Here is a 22,967-nt window from a genome sequence, read left to right as displayed (position 1 = left end):
ATTACATGGCTTTATTTATTCTTTTAATGAAGTTCAAATTCAAAATATAATTTTTTGAACTTTGTGACACACATACTATCTGATTTCACATTAGATGGTTATAACTTATTTGTAACAAAGATAAATAATCTCACTAGTGTCAACGTGAGTGATACTTAACCGTATGGAAAAGAAGGCACGATTATCATACGAAACACATAGCAATCAAACAGAAATGGTGACGATAACCATCCAAAAGTTTAAAAATAAAGCAAAACGGAGGCAAAAAAATGACAAAATCACCCCATATAAAAGCATGGGAAAGGGAATTTAAAGGGCCGTTACTTGGCAAAATTGTTCCATAGGATTCCTTTTTCAACTGTTTCGAACAGATAGTAGTGCGAAATGAGAAAAAGAGTGTATGAAGATAGAAAGGAGGAAGGTGGTGGTGCTTTACCCTTTTCAAGGGTTTCCTACATTGGGGGAAAAAGCATTCACATAGAGAGAGGTATGATACTAGGGGAATACATCCCAATAATAAGAGAGAGAGGTATGGTAATAGTTGGGGTGGCAATGGATCCGGACTCGACCTAGGGATCCTACGGATATACTCGACAAGGGTTCAGGTATGGGTCTAAAACTTGGACCCGAACACTATTCGGGTTTGGGTCCGGGTCCGGTTGGACCTGACCCATATCCGTAAACTATTGGAGATAAAATACTTCAAGCCCTATTCATTTGGGTATATTAAGGATCAAATACAATAAGAATTCGTAGTCATCTTTAGCTATTAAGCGACAAATTAGATGACTTGAAATCTAATGGTAGGTGATTGTGACTTTGTTGCCAATAATATGAGTATATGATAGTTAAAAAAGAACACAAAAAAAAAAAAAAAAAAGGCTCAAAGTGATGGTGGCAATGGACCCAATCTGGGACCCAACGGGTACCGGTATGAGTCCAACTTTTGGAATGAAATACATTCGGGTATGGGTCCGGTCCAGCCAGATCGAACAGTACCCGACCTGTTGCCACCTAGGTAATAGGTAAACACATCCTAATGATGTTAGAGAGAGAGAGGGGTATGGTAATGGGTAAATAAATCCCAATAATCGTAGATAAAGAAAGAGAGTAGAGAGAGTCGATAGAGAAAGAGAGGTGTCGTAACAGGGGAGTATATCCGATGGGGTTTCTATAAAGCCTAGGCTTTATGAAAAAAAAAAAAAAAGTTTCATCTCAAATCTTTGTTCGGAAAGCACTTTCAGCAAAAGAAATCTCTATTATGGCTTTAAAATCAATTTCCAACACCAACAATAAAATTCGAAACTAAAAAAATAGTGCAGATCTTGCGGATTTGTGAACGCTTATTTTTAGGGCAAAATAGACTGTCTAGAAATTTTTTTACAATATACACTATTTTTAGAGATTAAAATCCTCTTTTTTTTTCCACAATCATAATGTTCAAACCAAGATGATTGATGAAAAGGTTTTCTAATGCTTTAATTCTAATTTTCAATGAATTATGAGACGAAGATTTATTTATTTTTGTGTAATTCAGTGGGAAAGACAAACCCCTCCCTTTTTTTTCAAGTAGATTAGGAGTTAGCTTTTTTGAAGGTGTTAGATGAAAGAAAGACCTATGTAATCTTTTGCTTGGGAAATACAATTTTTTTTTTTCTAAATAATAATCACCCCTTATAATTTTGGCAACAAGATCACTTGCAGATGATATTTTTATAAATAATAGAAATTCCAAAAATTAAATAACACATCAATAAAATAAATCTCAACTACTTGATGTCAATCATATAACCTAATACTATGCTTGATAATATAAAATAAAAAAACAAACAATTAAAAGAAAAGATGCTGGAGATTACCTTAACCGGGCTTTTTACACCCCACACCGAGTCACTACATCTAATGGTGTGGGATCAGCGGTCTAGCTTTAATCTCGAACCGAAAAAGCTAGTTTCGGCCAAACTAGGTAACCACCTTTAAATCTCTATAAAACCATAACTTCAAAATAATAAGGCTCAAACCCTAATTTTCTCGAACCTTAGATTAGATCTTGAGAGAGAGAGAATCTCTATGTTGGGGCGTGCACCGTAGGGTCTTGTTAGGAGAGAGAGAGTAGAGAGAGAAAATAAGAGAGTAGAGAGAGAGGGGCGTGGCCCCTAAGAGAGAGAGAGTTTATGGGAGAGAGAGGTATGTAAAGATGGGGGAGAGCACCCCTATTTATAGTGAATTTTAGGTCTAGGGTTTCTTTAGGGTTTCCTATAGTTTGTCTCTTTCTTGAGATCGAATATAGACCATTGATCAAGGTGACTTGTGAGGTGAGAGATCCGAGTCATCTATTCTATAGATGGACCATCAATATTATGGAAGGTGCATGAACCATTATCCTCATTTTCTTAATCCATTTTCCCATCAATATATTTAAATAAATTAAATTCATTAAAGATATAGTGCATACCATAAATTGCATATTCCATCTCATATTTTTTATAAAAATATTTCAATAATATCAAGTCAAGATATTTCTTCAATAATCAAGATAAGATATGGTCAATATTTCCTAATCAATATTTGGTCACATGCTACAAGATATAGTTACCATATTTAATAAACTTGAAGACAAAGCAACAAGACAAGGTATCTAAGGGTGGGGCGTGCTACCCATGTATGGTATGTGGGGCCCCACTTAATACCCACATGTTGGGCCCATGTCTACTATGGTCCCCTATATTTTTTTTTTAATAAATATTTTAAAATTAAACAAAATGAATTTTAAAACATTATAACTTTGTAAATTAATAAATTCATTTTTATAAGTCCAAAAATAAGAAATAAAATATCATATAATTTATAAAAATTCAAATAATAAATCTAAAATAATTTCATAATAAAATGAACACAATTAAATTAATATGATGGGAAGTGGATCCATATGGTTCAAGAATTCAATCAACAATTGCAGGGTATTCCACCTTCAATTGTGGACTACAGACCACACTTGTTTTATTGAACCGATCCAGTGTTTTTCATGACCTACAGTTCAAGCAGGGGCTCATTAACGGGTCACCAAAGTCTGGTCGATGAGCCAAAGAGTCGCAATCGCAGTCTGTGGATTACAGGTCCTCCGTTAGAGACAAGTCAAGATCACCACAATTTGATGCGACCACAGCTCTATGACGCATAGGAGTATCTCTCGCACATGCATATGCTTCACCCAAAGATGGATATCTAGCTTTCCAGAATGATCTATCTATATGCATGCCGTGTGATGGAATATGGATGAGGTTTTGGCCCCCTTCTCTGTAGGCCTACTATCACACACAAGGGTCACACAGTCCCTCGGCTTACTCATCTAGGCATAAGCTCCGACCTCATCAAGGGCTAACCAAAAACCCTTGGTTTATTTTTATGCCCAGGTACCTTGGATTTTCCAACTGACTAATCTAGATCGTCAAGCACAGTCCGGTATTTGTAAATATCATTTGCTTAGTATTGTCTTCAAGAGACCACACTCCCACTGAGTTTATGTTCCACTATAATAAATGTTTTTCATTACACACTCAAAAGGCCTTTAAAAGCCACATAAACCCAACATCTCCCACTTTGCCTTTGAAGGCCTTACATTCTCTCTTCCTCACTTTTTTTCATCCACATCTCCCTCACATGTTTTACAAAAACATTAGGGACAACTCCCTTAGTCAGAGGGTCTGCAATCATCAAATATGTAGATATGTAGCTGATCGTGATCTCTTTCAATTTCACCTCATTTCTCATGTGATAGAAGTCTGGCGTGATATGGTTATAATTCTTGTGAAACCGAGGCTCCTTAGAGACACAAATAGCCACCGTGTTGTCGCAGAAAATTCGTACCGCCTCACAACGTATAGGATGGAAATTAAGTTGATTAAGAAACTTCTTAATCCACACAGCCTTCCTGGTTGCTAGACCGCATGCTACATACTTGGATTCCATCCTTGTTTATTTGACTTCCAAGAGACCGCACCCCCTCCAAGCATAAACACATACCCAGATGTATACTTCGCATCATCTGGATCCTCGAGATAGCTTGCATCTGAATTTCCCTCTATTGCTATTTGAGTTCTTCCTTTATATGTAAGCGCATAGTTCATTGTCCCTTTTAAATATCTGAGAATTCTTTTTACTGCTTTCCAATGCTCCTCTCCTTGATTTCTTTGGAAACGGCTCACCAGACTCATGATGAAGGACAAGTCAGGCTTTGTTCACATCATGACGTACATAAGGGACTCAATTGCGCTCCTGTACGGCACTCTCTCCATGGCTCTTATATCCATGTCTTCGATAGGACACATTTTATTACTAAGCTTCGCCTTTTTGTCAATGCGGGTTGACATGGGCATACACATACTCATATCAAACTTTTCAAGTATCATCGTACAGTAGGTTGCCGGGGAAAGTTAGATAGTCTTCTCTCTCCTGTTTCGTATTATCTTGATGCCCAACACATATGAAGCTTCTCCAAGATCCTTCATATCGAAGTGTTGTTCAAGTAAAGGTTCACTTTCTTTAGGGAGTTTAGAAACAGGTTGGGTTGGTGAAGGTTCAGGGTCTCGAACTACATCCTTGTTTTTGACCTCCTCATAACAGTCGGCTTGTTTTCTACTCACCCTTGCTTCAAGGAACTCTTCCTCGAAGAAGTGAGCAGCGCGGCTTTCAATAACCGTACCAGTTTCAAGATTGTAGAATCGATACCCTTTACTATGATCTGAGTAACCAATGAAAATGGATTTGACAGGTTTGGATTGCAATTTGGATCTATTTTGATGTGGGATATGGACATGGGCTGAGCAACCCCAAACTTTCAGGTATTCAAAGAAGGGAGTACGACATGTGAAAATTTCGTGAGGAGTAAGTGGGGTAGCTTTTGTGGGAGTCCGGTTAAGGACGTAACATGCCGTTATTACGGCTTCTCCCCAAAACTCCAATAAGAGATTTGCATACCCCATCATACTCCTTACCATTTCCACTAAGGTCTTATTCATTTTCTCAGCTACACCATTTTGTTCAGGAGTATATGGCATGGTGTACTGATGGATGATCACATTTTCAATGCACAATTCTTTGAAAATGTCAGATGAATATTCTCCCCCTCTATCGGTTCTAAAGACTTTAATTTTTAGGTAGGTTTGATTCTCTACTTGGGCCTTCTATTCTTTGAATTTTTTTAGGGCTTCTGACTTTGCATGAATAAGGTACACATGGCCATATCACAAATAGTCATCTATAAAAAAGATAAAATACCTTTTTCCACTTTTGGTGGTCACATTCATAGGTCCACAAATGTCACTATGAATGATTTCCAATACGCTAGTAGCTCTTTTTGCCTTGGTGGTATTTTCCCTTATTAGTTTTTCTTACACATAAGACTCGCACACTTTCGATAAATCTCCCTTATAATTATGAAGAATCCTGTCAGTTTTTAATCTTTCCATTCGTTTGAAATTAATGCGTCTTAACCTCATATGCAATAGGGTAGCATCTAATTTATTAGGAGACGAGACATAAGCAACGTTATCTTTTATATCAATAGTAAATAGCCCGTCTACAAGTCGTTCAGTCATGGTCACATCTTTTCCCTTTTTAACCATCACTTTCTCCCCAATGAAAGTGGTTATGAATCCAGCCATATACATCTTATGAAGCGAAACCAAACACTTCATCGTATCAGGAGCATAAAGTACTTGTTTTAGGATCAAGGTGCTCCCACTATTTAAATACATCGGTCTTCTGATTTCCTCCCATATAAATATGTTGTTGTCCTAGCCCCATGGGAGTGAAAGAACCACAACCTTCCTTAGTGTATGTGACATGGGCCGTAGCCCCCAAGTGAAGACACCAATAAGTTTCGTTGGGGTTAGCTAGCATGGACTCGAAAACCACACATGCCAATTCCTTGTTAGTTTCACCAGATTTGTTGAACCGACAACTATTGGCTATGTGACCCACCTTCTTGCAAATAAAACAAGTTCGACGTTTTCTCCTTTCTCCCTTATTTCTAAAATCTATTCTTTTGAAATATTTTTTTTTCTCAAAAGTATTTATTCCCTTTTCTTTCTTAAATTTAAAAGATGGCTCAGATTTTACCATATGCACAGCATCCCTTGGAGTTTGCCTTGAACTCCTCATTTCTTCTTCAGATTTGATAGTCGTGATGAGTTCTTCCAATTTTGGTACCTTTCTTTTAGCAGAGATGAAAGATATGAAAGCCTCCCGTGAATTAGGAAGAGAATTTATTAAATGAATCACTTGCATGGATTCATTGGGCTTCATGCATGTATCTTCCAAATCTTTTACTAGCGTACGAAACACGTGCACATGATCTGCAAACTTGGTACCTTCTACCATTTTTAAATCATTGTACATTTTCATAGTCATAGTTTGCTTAATGAGAGAGGGTTCAACATACTCTCTTTCAAGTTTATCAAAAGTCTCATTTGCAGTATATATTGACTCGTACTCAGAAGCATACGAGTCAGTCATGACACATAAAAGAATGTGATTGCATCTCAAGTTCCTCCTCTTCTAGTTAGCGCACTCATCGTTGATTATTTGAGATGAGTCGTCAAATGGACGATGAGGTCGGTCCTCAAAGAGTACCTCATGCAAGTTTCCTTTATATAACACAAATTTGATTTTTTTTATCCATGAAGTAAAATTGGTCCCATTAAACCTTTCGATTTTCAGGATCTTAGAGATGAAGGTACGCGCAGCCATTATATTTTATATTCTCAAGCAAAAATAAGAAAAAATTTCTAATGGCAATCAAGTAAAACTAGCTCTGATACCAATGAAAGAAAGACATCTGTAATCTTTTGTCGGGGAAATACAATTTTTTTTTTTTAATAAATAATAATCACCCCTTATAATTTTGGCAACAAGATCACTCACAGATGGTTTTTTTACAAATAATAGAAATTCTAAAAAGTAAATAATACATTAATAAAATAAATCTCAACTACTTGATGCCATTCATACAACCTAATACTGTGCTTCAACCTAATACTGTGCTTGAGAATATAAAATTAAAGAACAAACAATTAAAAGAAAAGATGTCGGAGATTACCTCAACCGTGCTTTTTACACCCTACACCGAGTCACTACATCCAATGACGCGGGATCAGCGGTCTAGCTTCAATCTCGAATCGAGAAAGCTAATTTCGGTTAAACTAGGTAACCACTCTTAAATCTCTACAAAACCCTAATTCCTAAATAATAATGCTCAAACCCTAATTTTCTCAACCCTTAAATTAGATCTTGAGAGAGAGAGAGAGTCTCTATATTAGGGCGCCCCCTGGGGTCTTTTTAGGAGAGAGAGAGAGAGAGTAGAGAGAGAGGAGCGTGGCCCCTAAGAGAGAGAGAGGGGCGTGGCCCCTAAGAGAGAGAGAGAGAGTTTATGGGAGAGAGAGGTGTGTAGAGATATGGGAGAGCACCCTTAGTTAAAGTGAATTTTCGGTCTAGAGATATGGGAGAGCCCCCATGTATTTTTTTCAATAAATATTTTAAAATTAAACAAAATAAAATTTAAAACATTATAACTTCGTAAATTAATAACTTCATTTTTATAAGTCCAAAAATAAGAAATAAAATATCAAATGATTTACAAAAATTCAATTAATAAATCTAAAATAATTTAATAATCAAATGAATACAATTAAATTAATATGATGAGAAGTAGATCCATATAGTTCAGGAATTCAATCAACGATCACGAGGTACTCCACCTTCAATTGTGGAATACAGACCACACTTGCTTTATCGAACCGGCCCAATGTTTCCCATGACCCACAGTCCAAGCAGGGGCTCATTAGCGGGTCACAAAGGTCTGGTCGATAAGCCAAGGAGTCGCAATCCCAGTTTGTGGATTACAGGTCCTCCCCTAGAGACAAGTCAAGGTCACCACGATCTGATGCGACCACAGCTCTATGGCGCATAGGGGTATCTCTTGCACATGCATGTGCTTCACCCAAAGGTGGGTATCGAGCTTTTCCGAACAATCTATCTGTATGCATGCCGTGTGATGGAGCATGGATGAGTTTTTGGCCCCCGTCTCTGTAAGCTTACCATCACACACAAAGGTCACACAGTTCATCGGCTTACTCATCTAGGCATAAGCTCCTTAGAACTATTTGATGTGAAATTTAATAGCTTAAGTGTGGCACAAAGTTTGAGAAAATTTCTTTTGAAGTTTGAGCGTGGTCAATGGAATAATTGTAGCCACCCAATTTCACATCCAATAGTCAAGATTAATGTGACCACATTGTATCAAAAGTAAATTGTCTCATTCTATATTTTCCATTTTTCTAACATGTATATAAAGAAAAAGTATATAATGATACCATTTACCTTTGATACAAGTGGTCACAATTAATCTTAACCATTAAATGTGAAATTAGGCAGCTATATTTATTTCATTGACCAAGCTCAAAGGTCAAAAAACAATTTCTCGAACTTTGTGATAAACCCAAGCTGGTGTGAGAGAGAAAGACAGAGAGAGCAAAGGTTTTTCACTTCAGAGGTCATTTGGATACTTGAAAATATATTGTCTGTAAAATATATTACTGGCGTAATACATTACCTGCAAATAGATTCTTACTGTTTGAGTAGTATTTAGATGCAACCTAGGAAATACATTGCTACTATTTGGTTATGTCTGGAAGAAATATGAGAAATGTATTACCAATATTTTACCAGCACTTGTTTATAAACTATCATTTCTTTCTTTCTTGTGACAAAATTCTACTGAAATGCGGAATTAAAATCATTACACCATTCCAAAAATATTTTCTAATAATAACATCATCACCATTCCAAAAATATTTTCTAATAATAAGTGGTATCATTCTAAAGTCATCATGACACCATTTCCTAATTATTTTGCATGCCTTTTGCACTAACATATAATCACATGTCTTCTACCATGATTAGACTTTGGTTTCGTTAGAATAATATGATTTGTATTGTGATAAGCTTTATTTTTATTTATTTATTATAGAAATCTTTCAAATGTCTCTCTATATAATTTCAAATAAACAATAAATTAATGATACCAAATTCAAAATCTTTACGGTATAAGTTAAAAAATGGAAAGAAGTTTGATTAGTAAAGTAATTAAAGTAAAAAATTTTGAGGCATTGAGGAGACTAAAGATATATCTTATTTCAATTGAGCTTTTAATAATGGATTATGAGAATTATGTTGTATGAAATTTTTTATTATGATTGTATTGTGTAATTTCTCATTGATTACTAATTATTATTTTTATTATTTTTGTTTTTAAATGAGAGCTGATGACTTCATATGAAAAGTACAACCCAAATTGGGATAGAGGGATGTAGAAATGGATGTGACCAAGAGAATATAGAAATGGAATAAATAGAGTTTAGAGAGAAAATAGAAATGAATATCGCAGGAGAGAGGGAGAATGGATGGGCACAAGAGAGAGAGAAAATGACGGGGGAGAGAACAGGGCGGGAGAGATAGTTTTTCTTTGGGTCAAAGAAGGATGTAGTTAGATTACACTGTACAGTTAGATTACCTGTTAACCACATAATAGATCAGAGGCGGAATTGTAGGAGATAAAGTATTTTTTTGGGTAAGAGACTCATGTAGTTAAATTAACTGTTAACAAGTATTCTGCATGTAATAGATTTCATTCTTGTGTAATTTATTTCCATTTTCAGATATTCTATGCGTAATTGATTTCATGTATACCCAAACATAGTAAATTTTATATTTCATTATAATATGTTTTCCTATAATAGATTTTCTAACCCAAACCGCCACTTAGAGTTAATGAATAGAGGGAAAAGAACATAGAGCTCCAAACCCTATACAACAGAAGATTTTCTGTTACCCGAACCGCCATTACTGAATGGAGGGAAAAGAACATACAGCTCCAAACCCTACACAACATGATTTTGCTTAAAGTGGCCATCCTTGTCCATCTCCTTTATGGCGTAAGCATGTAACTAACTATTTTCTTTTACACAACTTCGACGCACATAGCGTGTTCTTCATGCACACATGCGCTAAACAACCCCTCAAAACACGAAGCAACACAACCGTTTGAAATTAATTCAAATGCTATATACATAAATAAGGGCCCATGTAGAGAGAGGAGCAAAAACCAGAGAGAGAGAGAGAGGCTCTCTAGCTCTGCCTTAGGCCCATTACTCCTAGTGTTTGTTGCCCACAAGGAACCTTGAAGGTTAGTACAGGCATTTAATATAGGGTGCTCAATTTCATCTATATAAACCTCATTCCATTCCATTCCATCAAATCCTCGAAACCCAAGTCTCAAGGTGCTTTCTCTCTCTAGTTTTCACCTTGTTTAAGCTGTTTGCTAGTGAGAGAGAGAGAATGGGGAAGTGGGTCTTGTTGGGTTTGTTCTTGTGTGTGATAGTAACACTGGGGGATGCATTCAGCTTTGAGGAGAGAGATTTGGAGAGTGAAGAGAATTTGTGGGATCTTTATGAGAGGTGGAGGAGCCACCACACTGTGTCAAGGGACTTGGGAGAGAAGCAAAAGAGGTTCAATGTGTTCAAGGAGAATGTGAAGTTTATTCACGAGTTCAACAAGCGTGACAAGCCTTATAAACTTGGGCTCAACAAGTATGGTGACATGACCAACCAAGAGTTCAGGGAGAGGAGATCTGGCTCGAAGGTGGCACACCACAGGTCCCGACGAGGTAGCCCTCATGGAACCACGGGCGGTTTCAAGTATGAGGGGGCCGTGGACCTGCCGCCCTCAGTTGACTGGAGGAAGAAGGGTGCCGTTACTCCTGTTAAGGATCAGGGCCAGTGCGGTAAAGCTAGAGAAACACACACATTCTCTCTCTTTCTCCATATCCACCACCCCTGCTCTATAAAAACACTCTTTCCACTCCCACCACCCCTTACCTTATCTCTACCAATTCTGCTCTATCTCTCTCATGAAAATGTCCATTTGCAGGGAGTTGTTGGGCATTCTCAACTGTGGTTGCAGTGGAGGGCATCAACCAGATAAAGACCAAGCAGCTCATCTCACTATCAGAGCAAGAGCTCATAGACTGTGATAACCAGGATAACCAGGGATGCAACGGTGGTCTCATGGATTATGCCTTCGACTACATCAAGAAAAATGGTGGGCTCACCACTGAGGAGAACTATCCATATGTCGCAGAAGATGGCACCTGTGATGCTAATAAGGTGCTCTCTCTCTCTCTCTCTCTCTCTCTCTCTCTCATGTAAAGCATTTTTTGATGTGCATGTGTGATGTGATTACAGGAAAACTCTCACGTGGTGGTCATCGATGGCCATGAGAATGTGCCAGTCAACAATGAAGATGCTCTCTTGAAAGCCACCGCCCATCAGCCTGTCTCTGTTGCCATAGATGCCGGCGGTGAAGCCTTCCAGTTTTACTCCGATGTCCGATTCTCACTCCCTAAAACAATTCTAGAAAACCAGCCAATTCCTCTCTCTCACACACACACCATACAACTACTAACAATTATCAACCACTGCTAACAATTATTAAACAAAAAAAATAGAAACTACTAATAAGTTCAGAAAAAGAATGTGCGTGCGGCGCTTTGGACTTAGACAATCTATGCTGCTGATTGCAGGGAGTGTTCGATGGTAATTGTGGAACAGAGTTAGACCACGGGGTAGCTGTTGTGGGCTATGGCACGACAGTTGATGGAACCAAGTACTGGATTGTGAAGAACTCGTGGGGCCCTGAATGGGGAGAGAAAGGTTACATTCGCATGAAGCGCGGGGTCTCTGCTCAAGAGGGTCTCTGTGGCATTGCCATGGAAGCCTCCTACCCTATCAAATCATCTCCAAATCCCCCCAAGAGAACCAACTTCAAGGATGAACTTTAAATTACCATGGGGAACCCACCCCAAATGTAGTGTCCCTCTACCATAAAAGTGCATGGTTTGTCCAGCACATCTCTGCTCTATTTGTTATTTACCATTGAAGAACTCCAACTTCAGTAACTACTATAAAGCAAGTTGTTCTCCTGCTTCCTTTTACTATATAATTTAAATACAATGCTTCAGTGATTTCCTCAACGAGGACATGCATGCATGCATTTGATGTGAGGGCATGGTGTCAGCCATGCTCACTGACCTACTGATCGAGAAAGAGAGTGAGAGAGAGAGAAAGGGAGACTGATTTCCTCCATGAAAGCACCCCATGAGCACACACCAACCTGCATGAGCATAAGACAATGTGCATTCTTTACTAGTGGACATCACAAGGCAACTACAAAATATACCATTCGCGTAGCCGTGTCAAGAATCAAAAGCAAAAAAGGTGATATAATAGAATCCTATATAGACAAGCCATGCACTGGAATGCTGCATTTCATATTTTTGAAGTCATTGTTTATATTTCTATATGACGGATGATACAAACCTGATTATTGATCAAAAGAGAAAAAAAGAGACTCGTACAAAGTTTTTTTTTTTTGAGGAAGTTAACCTTTAATTAGAGGATGAAATGAGTGCAACCAAATATGAGAGAATAGGCTATCCACAAGGCGGAAAGCTCTATGTACAAAGAGACATATACAAAGTTGAGGATCCAAATTTGCCAGAAGCCAAGTCACATCTCTCTCTCTCTCTCTCTCTCTCTCTCTCTCGATTAAGTCACAGTAGTTAGCTAGCATCTCTCTTCCTCATCACATGTCCTTTCATTTCCTCAGCTTCTTTTCTAAGTTTCAGAAGTTATCAGAACACTTTCTATGGCGCTTTGCTGTTCTCTGACTTATCACTTTCTCCATTGAAGGCCTGAGTCTTCTCACTAGAGTCATCCTCATCTTGAGCAAGTTTGCCAGGGTGTGGGTGTTCAGTTTTAGAAAGTCGGTCTCGGAGATCCCGAAGCTTCATTTTTTTAGAGTTCAGAACTGCAACAAACTACATACAAAAGCAAAAACAGAAACTTTAAGCAAGAAAAACTTTAAGCAAGAAAAGGAGGGAGGGGGATGAGGGAGAGAGAGTGCACAATATTCATTATTAAGGAGAACCCAAAGTATGCCTTTATTCCTATCTACCCCTCCCAAGTCCCATATCTCTGAAATTAAGCCCACTATAGACAGATCGGTAAAATTTCCAGAGTTTATCCAAGGTATCAATCCTGATTCTACCTTTAAAAGACGAATACTGCATGATCTTTTCAAATGGATGCAGAATAAGTTCTGTTACTTTGAGAAACATATATAATCACAAGAAATTCTTGTCAAAAGCGTGTCCAAAGGTATATGTTCATGCAGTACGAAACCAGCACACCTATGCTTTTTAAAACATAAAACACTGGGAATATGACATGTTGCATGGCTGTAAAGGAAGCCAATTGGCTGAAAATGTATGTAACGAATAAGAGTCAAAGGGAAGTAGAACCCGTTTCTCCTAAAAAGTACAATAAAAATAAAAATAGAAGGACAAGGTGGATTTTGGATTTCAGATCACAACAAATTATATTGAAAGAAACAAGCTCGCAACATACGGCCATTGAGAGATTGTGAGATTTCCCAGTGTATGAACATGAATATGTAATTTATTTCCATTCATAAAATTCTGAAACTAATGAAAAGCGTTTTCAAGTATTTCTTTTTAAAATAAATCAAAACTGAGTACTCTCTGTACTTTTCATGATATCAGAGACAGAAGTTACACTTAACAATCCACAAGTTTGGAATGTATGCCTCCAATTCAATAATGAAATGAATATTTTGGGAATTATGGAAGCAATCATCTTTCTAAACCATGTTAAGTGCATGCACCTTTGCATATGCAGCAGATTCAAATTCAGCCTTATCAATGTTGAACCTCTCACTCTGTGCCAAACATTTTTCAGCCTCAACTTTCATTCTTTCAAATGATCTGGTATTTCTAACAACTTCATCCTGCAAGTTACCACAAAACAAAGAAAAAAGTCCATACCTGGCCGAAGCAGTTTCAAAACTATCAATACACTTAAATCTTTTTCAATAGTAATACACTCCTAAATTTTGATCCTCAATTACTCCTTTTTTTAAAATAATACACTCTCAAATTAATATGTTTAAGTTTCAATTCTCATTTACGTAATCCATTCCAATGGCATCATCAAAACTGATAAGAAGCGAGAAAAAAGTTCTTAGTATGATGCAACGTGCACAGCTGCGAGAGCTCATTTCCAATTATGTTAGATGGAGCTCCCTAGGGGGGCATGCCCCAGGCCTCTAGTAGGATTTGGAAAAACTTGAATTTCCTGAAAAAAGGAAAGATGAGATATTCCTACTTTGACCTAAAGAAACCCTCACTTAACTTCATTAACCCAAAAACCAAACATATAACGCTTCCTTTCAGATTAGGGGTAGAGATTTATACAGGGATTAGCGCTTGCCAACACATAAGCCCCCAGATTGATACCCTGGAACTCAAGGTAAAGTAACTTTGTTTAAGATCAACAACTGTTATGACTTGACAAATTTATAACAATTACAACTAGTTTGCCACAACACTTGCTAGCCTATCTCATATACCATACTGTGCACATGGCTTTCTGTCATCTGAGGTATAAGCATATATAAATATGGCAGTATTCCATGTTTTAGAACCCAATCCCTTCAAAACATATGAAGCCAAACAACTAAATACCCATGAACAACCAACGAGACAATCTGGAGGTCAAGAGTGATATCACACCAACAATTCATGAAAAAACAGCAAACAAGAAGTCACGGAGCATTATGGTAACTGCCAACCATTGATAAACATGCCCGCATGAATAATTGAGATATTATAAGAAAACCCTGAAGTCTGAACAATTAAAGTAGGGTTCTAACTTCTAATAAATCAGTGTCTATTCAATCCAAGACCCATAATGGCCAAATATACTTTTACTGGAGTCCTATTGGGGCTGCTAGTTTGCACATTTATGTATAATGGGAGGTCAATCCCACGTAGGAATTCTAGTTCAACTAAAAAGAGGATGTGATTGATAGGCCGTACAGGGGTGTAACTAGAAGAACCCCAGTTTGGATAGTTCTGATATGCCGCAAATCAATTGCATGACCACTAAATGACTCCCAAATCCCTAACTGGATCAGTCAATATGAGAGTCTTATGTGAGTGTAAGAGCGGATAGAAGGTTTCTGGATAATACAAGAGCTTAACTGTTGAACAACCAAGGCCAATAAGTGATCATCATCATCAGAGACTTTTCCCAACTAATTGGGGTAATGTTACACGAATCCCGGTCCGCCTTCAGGATTTATGGAAAAGATTTGGCAAAGTTTTTCGTTGGCTGCCTACCTAACACAACCCACTTCCTTTACTTGGGCTTGGAACGGGTTAAGGAAAATTTTAACATCCCACCCTTCTTAGGCCAGGCGAGATGCACAAAAGGCATAAAAAATTATGGAGCCACAATATAGCTCCCATGGTAACCCATACAGTTTGGACTAATCTATTCATAAAATAACATCAAATGCATTTAACTAAATCCACTGTCAATCAACTATTCCTTAGTCGACCATGAACCCCCATAAAATGCTTATAAATCAAATTTTTACAAACAAATTTAATAAAATGAAATGCTGACTGACCTTGGAAACCAGCCACATGGATCTTTGTCGGGGAGTAACTGCCATGTTCTGAGTTAAAACTCTTGCCAGATTCTTCAGGCTTCTTAAATTCTTCGGAGTTATAGCATCATCCTGACTATTATGATGGCCCATGACATCAGTCTGCTTAGTATGCAGCTCTTCTAGGCATTCTGAACTGAGAGATTTTTACGAGCCTTATCTGAAGAGGTGTGCAAGCGTGTATCTCCTGAGATCTGATTCTCTTCCGATAAGTGATATTGGAAGGAATTTTTTAGACTACTATTTCTTTACTAGGCTAGGCATTCCAAACAAAAGGTGTCACGGAATTAGTACATGAAACTCTACAGGAATGAAGAGAGGTACGTTCACTTGAGGGCTACTTGATTTGCTGAAGTTGAGATGAATTCGTTCATTTGTTGTGGTAGTTCTGTTTCCTTCTAGTGTCCCTCTAAATCTCTGTGATAACCTCTCATATTCTAAGCCCTTGAAATCAGTTCCAACTTTGAAGAAATGGACTTGAAGCACCTAAGACAGTGCAAGTCTGAGTGGTCTGCCCATCCATTGAAATGGATGGTCCAGATAGCAAGTTGAGACACAATCAAGGTGGATCATTTTTAAGTCTCCCGATCCTTTTTTTTTTTTTTTTCCATTCATGATGTTGCTCTTGGGGTTCAAGAGGATAGATTTGCAGTTCGGGTCCAAAATATGGAGAAATGAGGTGTCTCACAAATTTTCAGCTGATGCCCCCATCACACCAATTACTTTTCCTTTTGAGAATCATGCTTCCTTTTTATAAGTTTAAGGAATCATGTTGCGGATTTTTGGGCAAAAGGCCTCACACTGACAACTAATCAGAGAAGTTACCCACCAAGTTTATGGCAATAATATCTTTTTCTTTTTTTTGGCCAAGTCAAAACATCAAATTCAGGAAGTGAAATCTACCGGTGCGAACGTGCCCAGATGCATGCATGCATATTATCTAGGCTAAAAATTTAGTTGAGAGTTGATATTATAACTAGAACTCAAATTGAGCGTAAATAAGAACCGGCAAAAGTATTACAAAAGAAGAAAAATTTATATGGACAATGTTCATGGACTTTTACATGTTAAATTAGAAAACAACTAAATTTAGTCAACTAGCGAACATCACTCACAATAATGATCCGAGTCAGCATTCAATTTCAGTTCACATGGACAACAAATGTTATTTAGGTTCACATGGGCAGTATTACAGAAATCAGTGTTCAACAACAGTGCTCAGGTAAGGTACTCGGCCCCTGCTAGATCTGAGTTACTCAGGTAAGTTGCTCAGATTCAAATAAGTCATGCCCGAGCCGAGGCAAGGAACAAAATGCCCCCAAAAGATAGGGAACAATGCCAAAAAATTTCAAAAAAAAAAGAAAATAGTAAACATCTAAAAGATATACAAAACTAAAAATATATATAAACCATGAAATATGAAAACTTGATATTATTGGCTTGAAAAATAATTGAAAAAATCCAAAAATATGGAAAATAAAAAATAGAAAAATAAAAATAAGGATATAAAGTACTTAGTTACGTAGAAACTAATTATAAATCAATTATAATTAACTAAGAAAAAATCAAATATACGAAATTTAAAATTGAAAAAATGAAATTTACCCAAAAGTTTGAGACCCATCTCCCAATCTTCGTTCTCAGTGCGACTTAATGCCTCTAATCCTTATGAAATATTCCTTATACCACTCAAATCAAAGACCCATCCCAAACCAAGGTTTCGAGTTTCGATATAGGAAATCTGAGCTCTTGAAAATTCCAATGAATAGTAAGTCTAAATCCAATTATAAATCTATCAGTGCAGTCATGAAATTAAAAAATAGAAAAAAATACAAAAGAACGGGTCTGATCTAGTGATTTGACTAGATGGTTCACTAGTTCGAGGCCAATACAATAGCCATTCTTTTCAGGCATTCGGGTCCCTGACCTGAATGGCCACTGGTTCACTGCTTCCTCGTTCAGACTAGCCGATCCAATCCAGTTCAGACAACATTGCTTTAAATAAAATTTTATTCAATCATAATTCATAGTAACTTTTGGTTTTGGTATTAAGAGGGGTTTGTTCACAATTAGAAAGTCCAATATTGTAGCAGCATCTAGATAGGGGTTCTTTCACAATGAACCACTGGAAAATTAAGAACACAGAATCTGATTCATGCATAAATTCAGCAAAAACGTTTCATATCTGTTAGAAGTATGAGGAGCACTAAAGAAATGGAGTGGAGTGCAAGATGTTACACTTAATCTTGTGTTTGCCTCCATAAGGAAGTCCAGTATTGATGCAGTGACTTTCTTATCATCTGATGACTTTTCACACTTCCAACGCCATTCTAGCTTAGTTCCTTGCTTCTCATATGCCCATGACAGCTGCACAGTAAAGAAAAGTATACTATAAGCCAATCGTCTATGGAATGTAGGGGGTAATGTCATGTTCTGGTGGGCTCCACTCTCTCTTTCACCATCCATCATTTAAATTAATGGTGATTTTCTATAGTAGAAAAACCATTGGCACCAACATCAAGCTGTAATCAAAGTCTCTCCATAGAATATTTTTTCAGCTGGTTAGCTGGGTTCAAACTCATAATCCTGAACATTACAAGATCAAGTTCCTTCCAGTTTAGCTGTGAACATGAACCGATAGATTGATAATCAATTTAACAAATAACACATACAAAAAACACACAAATAGGACGAGCTTTCATATCAGTAAGTGATAAGGTAAGTGATAAGGCCTCCAGCATAATACAGGAAAGAATACCTTGGTAACAACCAGTTTGCAGCAACATGTGTACAACTAAACAAACCATACTTACAGGCCAAGAGTTGAAAACCGCTTTCATCAAGTACCTCAGTTTGCCATGCATCATAAAGTACTCAAGTTTACTCAATGTTTGTTCTATCTTCCATCTTTGGACATTGTGTACCAATGACGATGGAAGTCGTAACTTCATCATTTGTATCTTTGTTTATTCTTTGACGAAAATAACTCTATTGTGTATCTTGGACTGATTTCTATGACATTAGAACCTTGTTCCTTTACATTGGATAAGATAAAAAGAATCATAAGATAGAAAGTCATGGGAATCATAAACCATAGTTTTAACAAATTTTACTACATTTTAAGCCCTTTCTCATTATTTCATAATAAAACATTCATTATAATGAGCAAATGCAATCCGTGGCCAAATGTGCTATAAAGTAGATTTTATTTTATTTTCTTTTGTTGGGGGTGGAGGTGATTTCTAATACTGTTTCCAAATTAATTAAATTTCCTTGCTCAATTTTATATCTTAGCCATGAGGTTCGGACCAACCAAGGGGGGGGGGGGGGGGGGGGTTTCTACTACTGTTTCCAAATTTATTAAATTTCCTTGCTCAGTTTTATATCTTAGCCATGAGGTTCGGACCAACCAGATAATGTAGCTATGAGCAGAGCAATCACAGCCACAAGTTTTCAGGTTGAGTATAGCTCCTTTGAATCTCAACCACATCAGTTTAAGGATTCGCTGGGCTTCATTTTGAAAGGCAGTGAAAATAAAATAACTCCCCCCAATTATCAGTTTATAGTGCACCTCTGGAGGGTCATCCATATCTTTTACGCCCATTTCATAACACCTCTGATATAGTGTCTAGGCCAGTTCAAATCACCCACCAAAGCTGCTCTCAATAAAGACTCTCTCAGAGCTGAAGTCTTTCCCAGTCAGGATTGTAAGTTTGCCATCCAAAACCGAGGTTTTTATCAGAGGTTGAATGGGGCTTAAGGTTTCGGGCCAAGAAAATCCATTGTGTATAAATCTGTGTTGGATGTGGCCTTTCACGAGGTGAGGTAGGTTCGGGAATTTTTGGTGGCTGTGTGTTATTACTGTAGTTATGAATCTGCTTCTGAGACAGCAGGAGTGTCAGGCTGAAGCATGGAGTGAAATACAGGCAGAGGGGTGAATGTTTTAGTGGTACGTGAAGAAAGTTTAAAAATGAGGTTGGTTTTTTTTTGGTATATTTCCAGGGAAAATTTGCTCTTGCTCTCAATATTGAAACTTCCAAATGTTCCTGATATAACTACATCACAATCCAAAGTTCATGCAACCCTAGGAACAGAACATCAACGGCAACATATTCAAGTCTTAAAATTCAACCAATTACTACACCTAAACCACAGTAGCATTAAAAATTATTCATAAATAAACAAGAGAGACAATTAGACAACCCCATATTTGAGGACCAGCTAAGCTCAGTTTCAGTGCCACCAAAACAAAAAGAGAAATCCAGATTCCATAAAATAAAAAAGGTCAGTTAACAAGGAAATGGTTCAAAGAGTTTTCTACCAACCCATCTTTCATTTTCTATTTTCCAAGCGCAGTCTCAGCTATCAAACTCTAAAAAATGACACATCAAGATTCATGAAAGTATGACGCGTGTGATCTAGCCGGAGTATATAATAATTTTTTTCCTTTCTTTTTCGATTCTTTTTCTTTTCTTCACGGTCTAGATCACTTACAAGTAGTCCTTTTACAATATAATAAATTCAAATAAAATAAAAGAAAAAAACAATAGGATCTCAAGAACTTGAAACCCTTCAAAACCTTTCTTTCAATAACAAAGAAAAGACACAACCTATGCTTGGGAAGAAAAGACACAATAAATATAGAAGAAACAAAAGAGTGTGCCGGAGATTACCTCAACCAGGTTTAGTACACCCCACACCGAGTCTCCTCCTTCCGATGGTGCTCGGGATCTTTGATCGGTCTCTTGATTTCTCCGTCTTATGACAAAACCCAAACAATACACATGGATCCCAATCTAGAACCACCCATCAATGCTTAGGTCTAATTCAAGCCCCTTGGCTTGATTCTTATGAGAGATAAAAATCAAAAAAGGAGGGAGAAAACTATTAGCTAGGGATGGTCCATTTGCTGCCCACAAAATCACATAACCAAAACCTAGCATGATTTAGAACCCATGACAGAGATTCAAGCTTAAGGTGGGGCTCGGCCCCTTATATTTCTTGAAGAGAGAGAGAGTAACCTATGTCGGGCATGCCCCTTAGAGAGGGTAGAGAGATAGAGATTTTATTTTAAAGAGAGAAAAGAGAGAAAGTAAGAGGTGTAGAGACAAGGGAGGAGAATGATCCCTTTTTATAGATTTTTTATGCATTAGGGTGCAATAAAATCGTTGGAACAAATCTTGACCGTCGATCTAAAGAGATTTGTGGGGTGAGAGATATGAGCCATCCATTCCCTAAATCCACCATCAAGAAGCTAAGGAAAGTACTAGAACCTTATCCTCCCTTTCCTAAACTTATTCCTATCAAATAAGTTAAATAAGAAAATTCTCTCTTTACTTTCTCTATTGGTAAATATTCATTCTTTATTTTTTAAATCAAACTTCTTGATTAACAAGATATTTTAAAATTCAATTTTATCATTTTTTAATGCAAGTACACTTCTCTCCAAAATGGAAAGCCAACTAGCATGGGATGCCTCTCACCATATTTAGCAAGAAAAAGGCAAAATACCCTATGGGTGGGGCGTGCCACCCTTTCGTGGCCACTCATGGGCCCCACCCAATTGTCCCATGTGATTTAAATGGGTCTTCAATAATTATGGAGGATCCTACATATTTTAGAAACAATAAAAATTGATTTTTAGATTTTTCAAACCTCTTAGTTTATTTAGAACTTTATAAATGAATTTATCTTGATTTATAAATCCAAATGACAAAATTAAAATATCAAAAGATTCATAAAAATTCAAATAAACATCCTAAAAATCAAATAACATAAAAATAATTAAATTAAATTAATTTTGATGGGAATTGGATCCGAACAGATCTAGGATTTAATCAACACATAGGAGCACTCCACCTTCAACTGTAGACCACGATCCACACTAGCTTTCTCAAACTGACTTTGCAGTTTCCATGACCCACAGTCCACTGCAAGGGCTCATGATTGGACCGTCAAAGTCAATCAATGGACTAGGGAACGTAATCCCAGTATGTAGATTTCAGGTTCTCCTCTAGAGACAAACTATGATCCGTTAAACCATGATGCAACCATGACTGTATGATTACTATCTCAGTACGACTATCTATGTACATGTCATGATGATACAACGAGGAGATTTTAGTTTTGTCGCTATAGACTATTCATCAAACACAAGGGTGACACAATTCTTCAGCTCTCATCGGGGTATACTCCAACTTCATCAAATTCTTCAGCTCTCATCGGGGTATACTCCAACTTCATCAAGGGCTAACCCACTAAACCTTCCTCGGTTTCATCTCTATGCCCAGGTACCTTGGGTTTTTCAACTCGGTTGGCCTAGTAAGTCAAGCCTAGTCCTGAGTATTTGCAAATTGTATTTGCCTAGTATGGTCATAAGAGAACCACACTTCCACAGAGTTTATGTTCACTATATACAATGCTCAAACTCATAAGCTCAAACTCATAAGGCCATCATGTAATGGAGCTTCAAATCTCATTGAAAATCCCCAATACAAAAAAGGAAATTGTATAGAAGCAGGTAAGAAGATGAGAAGAAGAATGAAACTATAACCAGTAGAAAAACGGACCAAAAATCACAAGAATTTTCTCTTTAGCATCTGAATTCACTACAAATTCCAAGAAAACCCACTAAATGTATTCCAACATTAAGAAAAGATGAAAACCGAAACTATATTCAGTAAAAATCCTAAAAATCCAAAAGAAATTCAATCGAAAAAGGCAAACGATAAATTCACACTCACCCTCCTGTTTTCATCACCAGCTGGAGTAAAAGCATAAACCGAACCAGGTTGTTGAAACCCCAGGTAATGCTCAGCTGTTTCAAGATATTCGGACACCAATTGATCCCACTGGTTCGCCCTATTTTCCACTTCCTCCTCTGAAGCTGTAAAATACTTATCCCTCATAGTTAGGGCTTCAAAAAAACAAAAGTATTGGAAATGGAGAAATGGGTTACGATTAGAGCACAGGCTTAATGCAATTGCAAATTGAGAAATGGGTTTTTCTTTTTTACCATTGCAGGTCCAGGTCCGAAGGCCGTCTGTTATTGAAAGGCTGAAACGGGAAGGAAGCCATGTCCCCATGATGTAAAAGACGCCGTCTTTGCTGCCAAGGTCCAGTCTCATACATGAATGCTTTATGGAGTCTTCCATCCTCTCTTTCTCTCTCTCTCCCTTGAAATTGGACAGTAGAACTCTGAGCTTGAATTGTTTCCCGCTATGGGAAGTTGCAGGGCAAGATGCAGGGAGGACGTAATGGAATCTAACAGGGAAGAAATCAGCGTGGCGGCAAGCGGTTTCTCAGTTCACTCTCAAATC

At 37.4% G+C, this 22,967-nt stretch overlaps 2 protein-coding genes across 5 annotated transcripts; one reads left to right on the top strand and one right to left on the bottom strand.

Annotated features, from left to right (window-relative positions):
- The first annotated feature begins 10,317 nt into the window (after positions 1-10,317).
- On the top strand, positions 10,318-12,088 carry CEP1 (Cysteine proteinases superfamily protein). Its single transcript, XM_006852154.4, has 4 exons — positions 10,318-10,840; positions 10,987-11,222; positions 11,301-11,441; positions 11,639-12,088. Exons 1-4 carry the CDS (start codon positions 10,396-10,398, stop codon positions 11,894-11,896), a joined length of 1,080 nt encoding a protein of 359 aa, XP_006852216.1. The 5' UTR covers positions 10,318-10,395; the 3' UTR covers positions 11,897-12,088.
- Positions 12,089-12,364: 276 nt separating this feature from the next.
- On the bottom strand, positions 12,365-22,967 carry LOC18441930 (DNA repair protein XRCC4). Of its 4 annotated transcripts, XR_016057019.1 has the most exons (6): positions 22,664-22,967; positions 22,392-22,534; positions 17,887-18,015; positions 15,610-15,842; positions 13,801-13,923; positions 12,365-12,934 (listed from the first exon to the last, which is right to left on the bottom strand). XR_016057019.1 is itself a non-coding variant. In XM_006852155.4 (5 exons), the coding sequence occupies exons 1-5, from the start codon at positions 22,800-22,802 to the stop codon at positions 12,761-12,763; spliced, it is 708 nt and encodes a 235-aa protein (XP_006852217.1). In that variant the 5' UTR covers positions 22,803-22,967; the 3' UTR covers positions 12,365-12,760. The 4 variants fall into 4 exon arrangements, 3 of the variants coding, with proteins under 3 accessions (XP_006852217.1, XP_088725048.1, XP_088725047.1); XM_006852155.4 differs by lacking the exon at positions 15,610-15,842; XM_088868922.1 differs by lacking the exon at positions 15,610-15,842 and having other exon boundaries at positions 20,322-22,534; positions 22,664-22,862.

The sequence above is a fragment of the Amborella trichopoda genome, chromosome 6, assembly GCF_054954075.1.
Source record: "Amborella trichopoda isolate Santa Cruz 75 chromosome 6, AtrichopodaSantaCruz75HAP2 v2.0, whole genome shotgun sequence".
NCBI lineage: Eukaryota > Viridiplantae > Streptophyta > Magnoliopsida > Amborellales > Amborellaceae > Amborella > Amborella trichopoda.
Note: the sequence above shows the minus strand (reverse complement) of the source record. Positions and strands in the feature narration are given on the sequence as shown.

Coding starts and splice junctions, on each gene's coding strand:
- CEP1 (XM_006852154.4), top strand. CDS start 10,396: ATGGGGAAGTGGGTCTTGTTGGGTTTGTTCTTGTGTGTGATAGTAACA. Junction 10,841..10,986: donor TAAGGATCAGGGCCAGTGCG/GTAAAGCTAGAG, acceptor GTCCATTTGCAG/GGAGTTGTTGGGCATTCTCA. Junction 11,223..11,300: donor GCACCTGTGATGCTAATAAG/GTGCTCTCTCTC, acceptor ATGTGATTACAG/GAAAACTCTCACGTGGTGGT.
- LOC18441930 (XM_006852155.4), bottom strand. CDS start 22,802: ATGGAAGACTCCATAAAGCATTCATGTATGAGACTGGACCTTGGCAGC. Junction 18,016..22,391: donor CTGGTGATGAAAACAGGAGG/GTGAGTGTGAAT, acceptor TTTACTGTGCAG/CTGTCATGGGCATATGAGAA. Junction 13,924..17,886: donor AGGCAAACACAAGATTAAGT/GTAACATCTTGC, acceptor GGTAACTTGCAG/GATGAAGTTGTTAGAAATAC.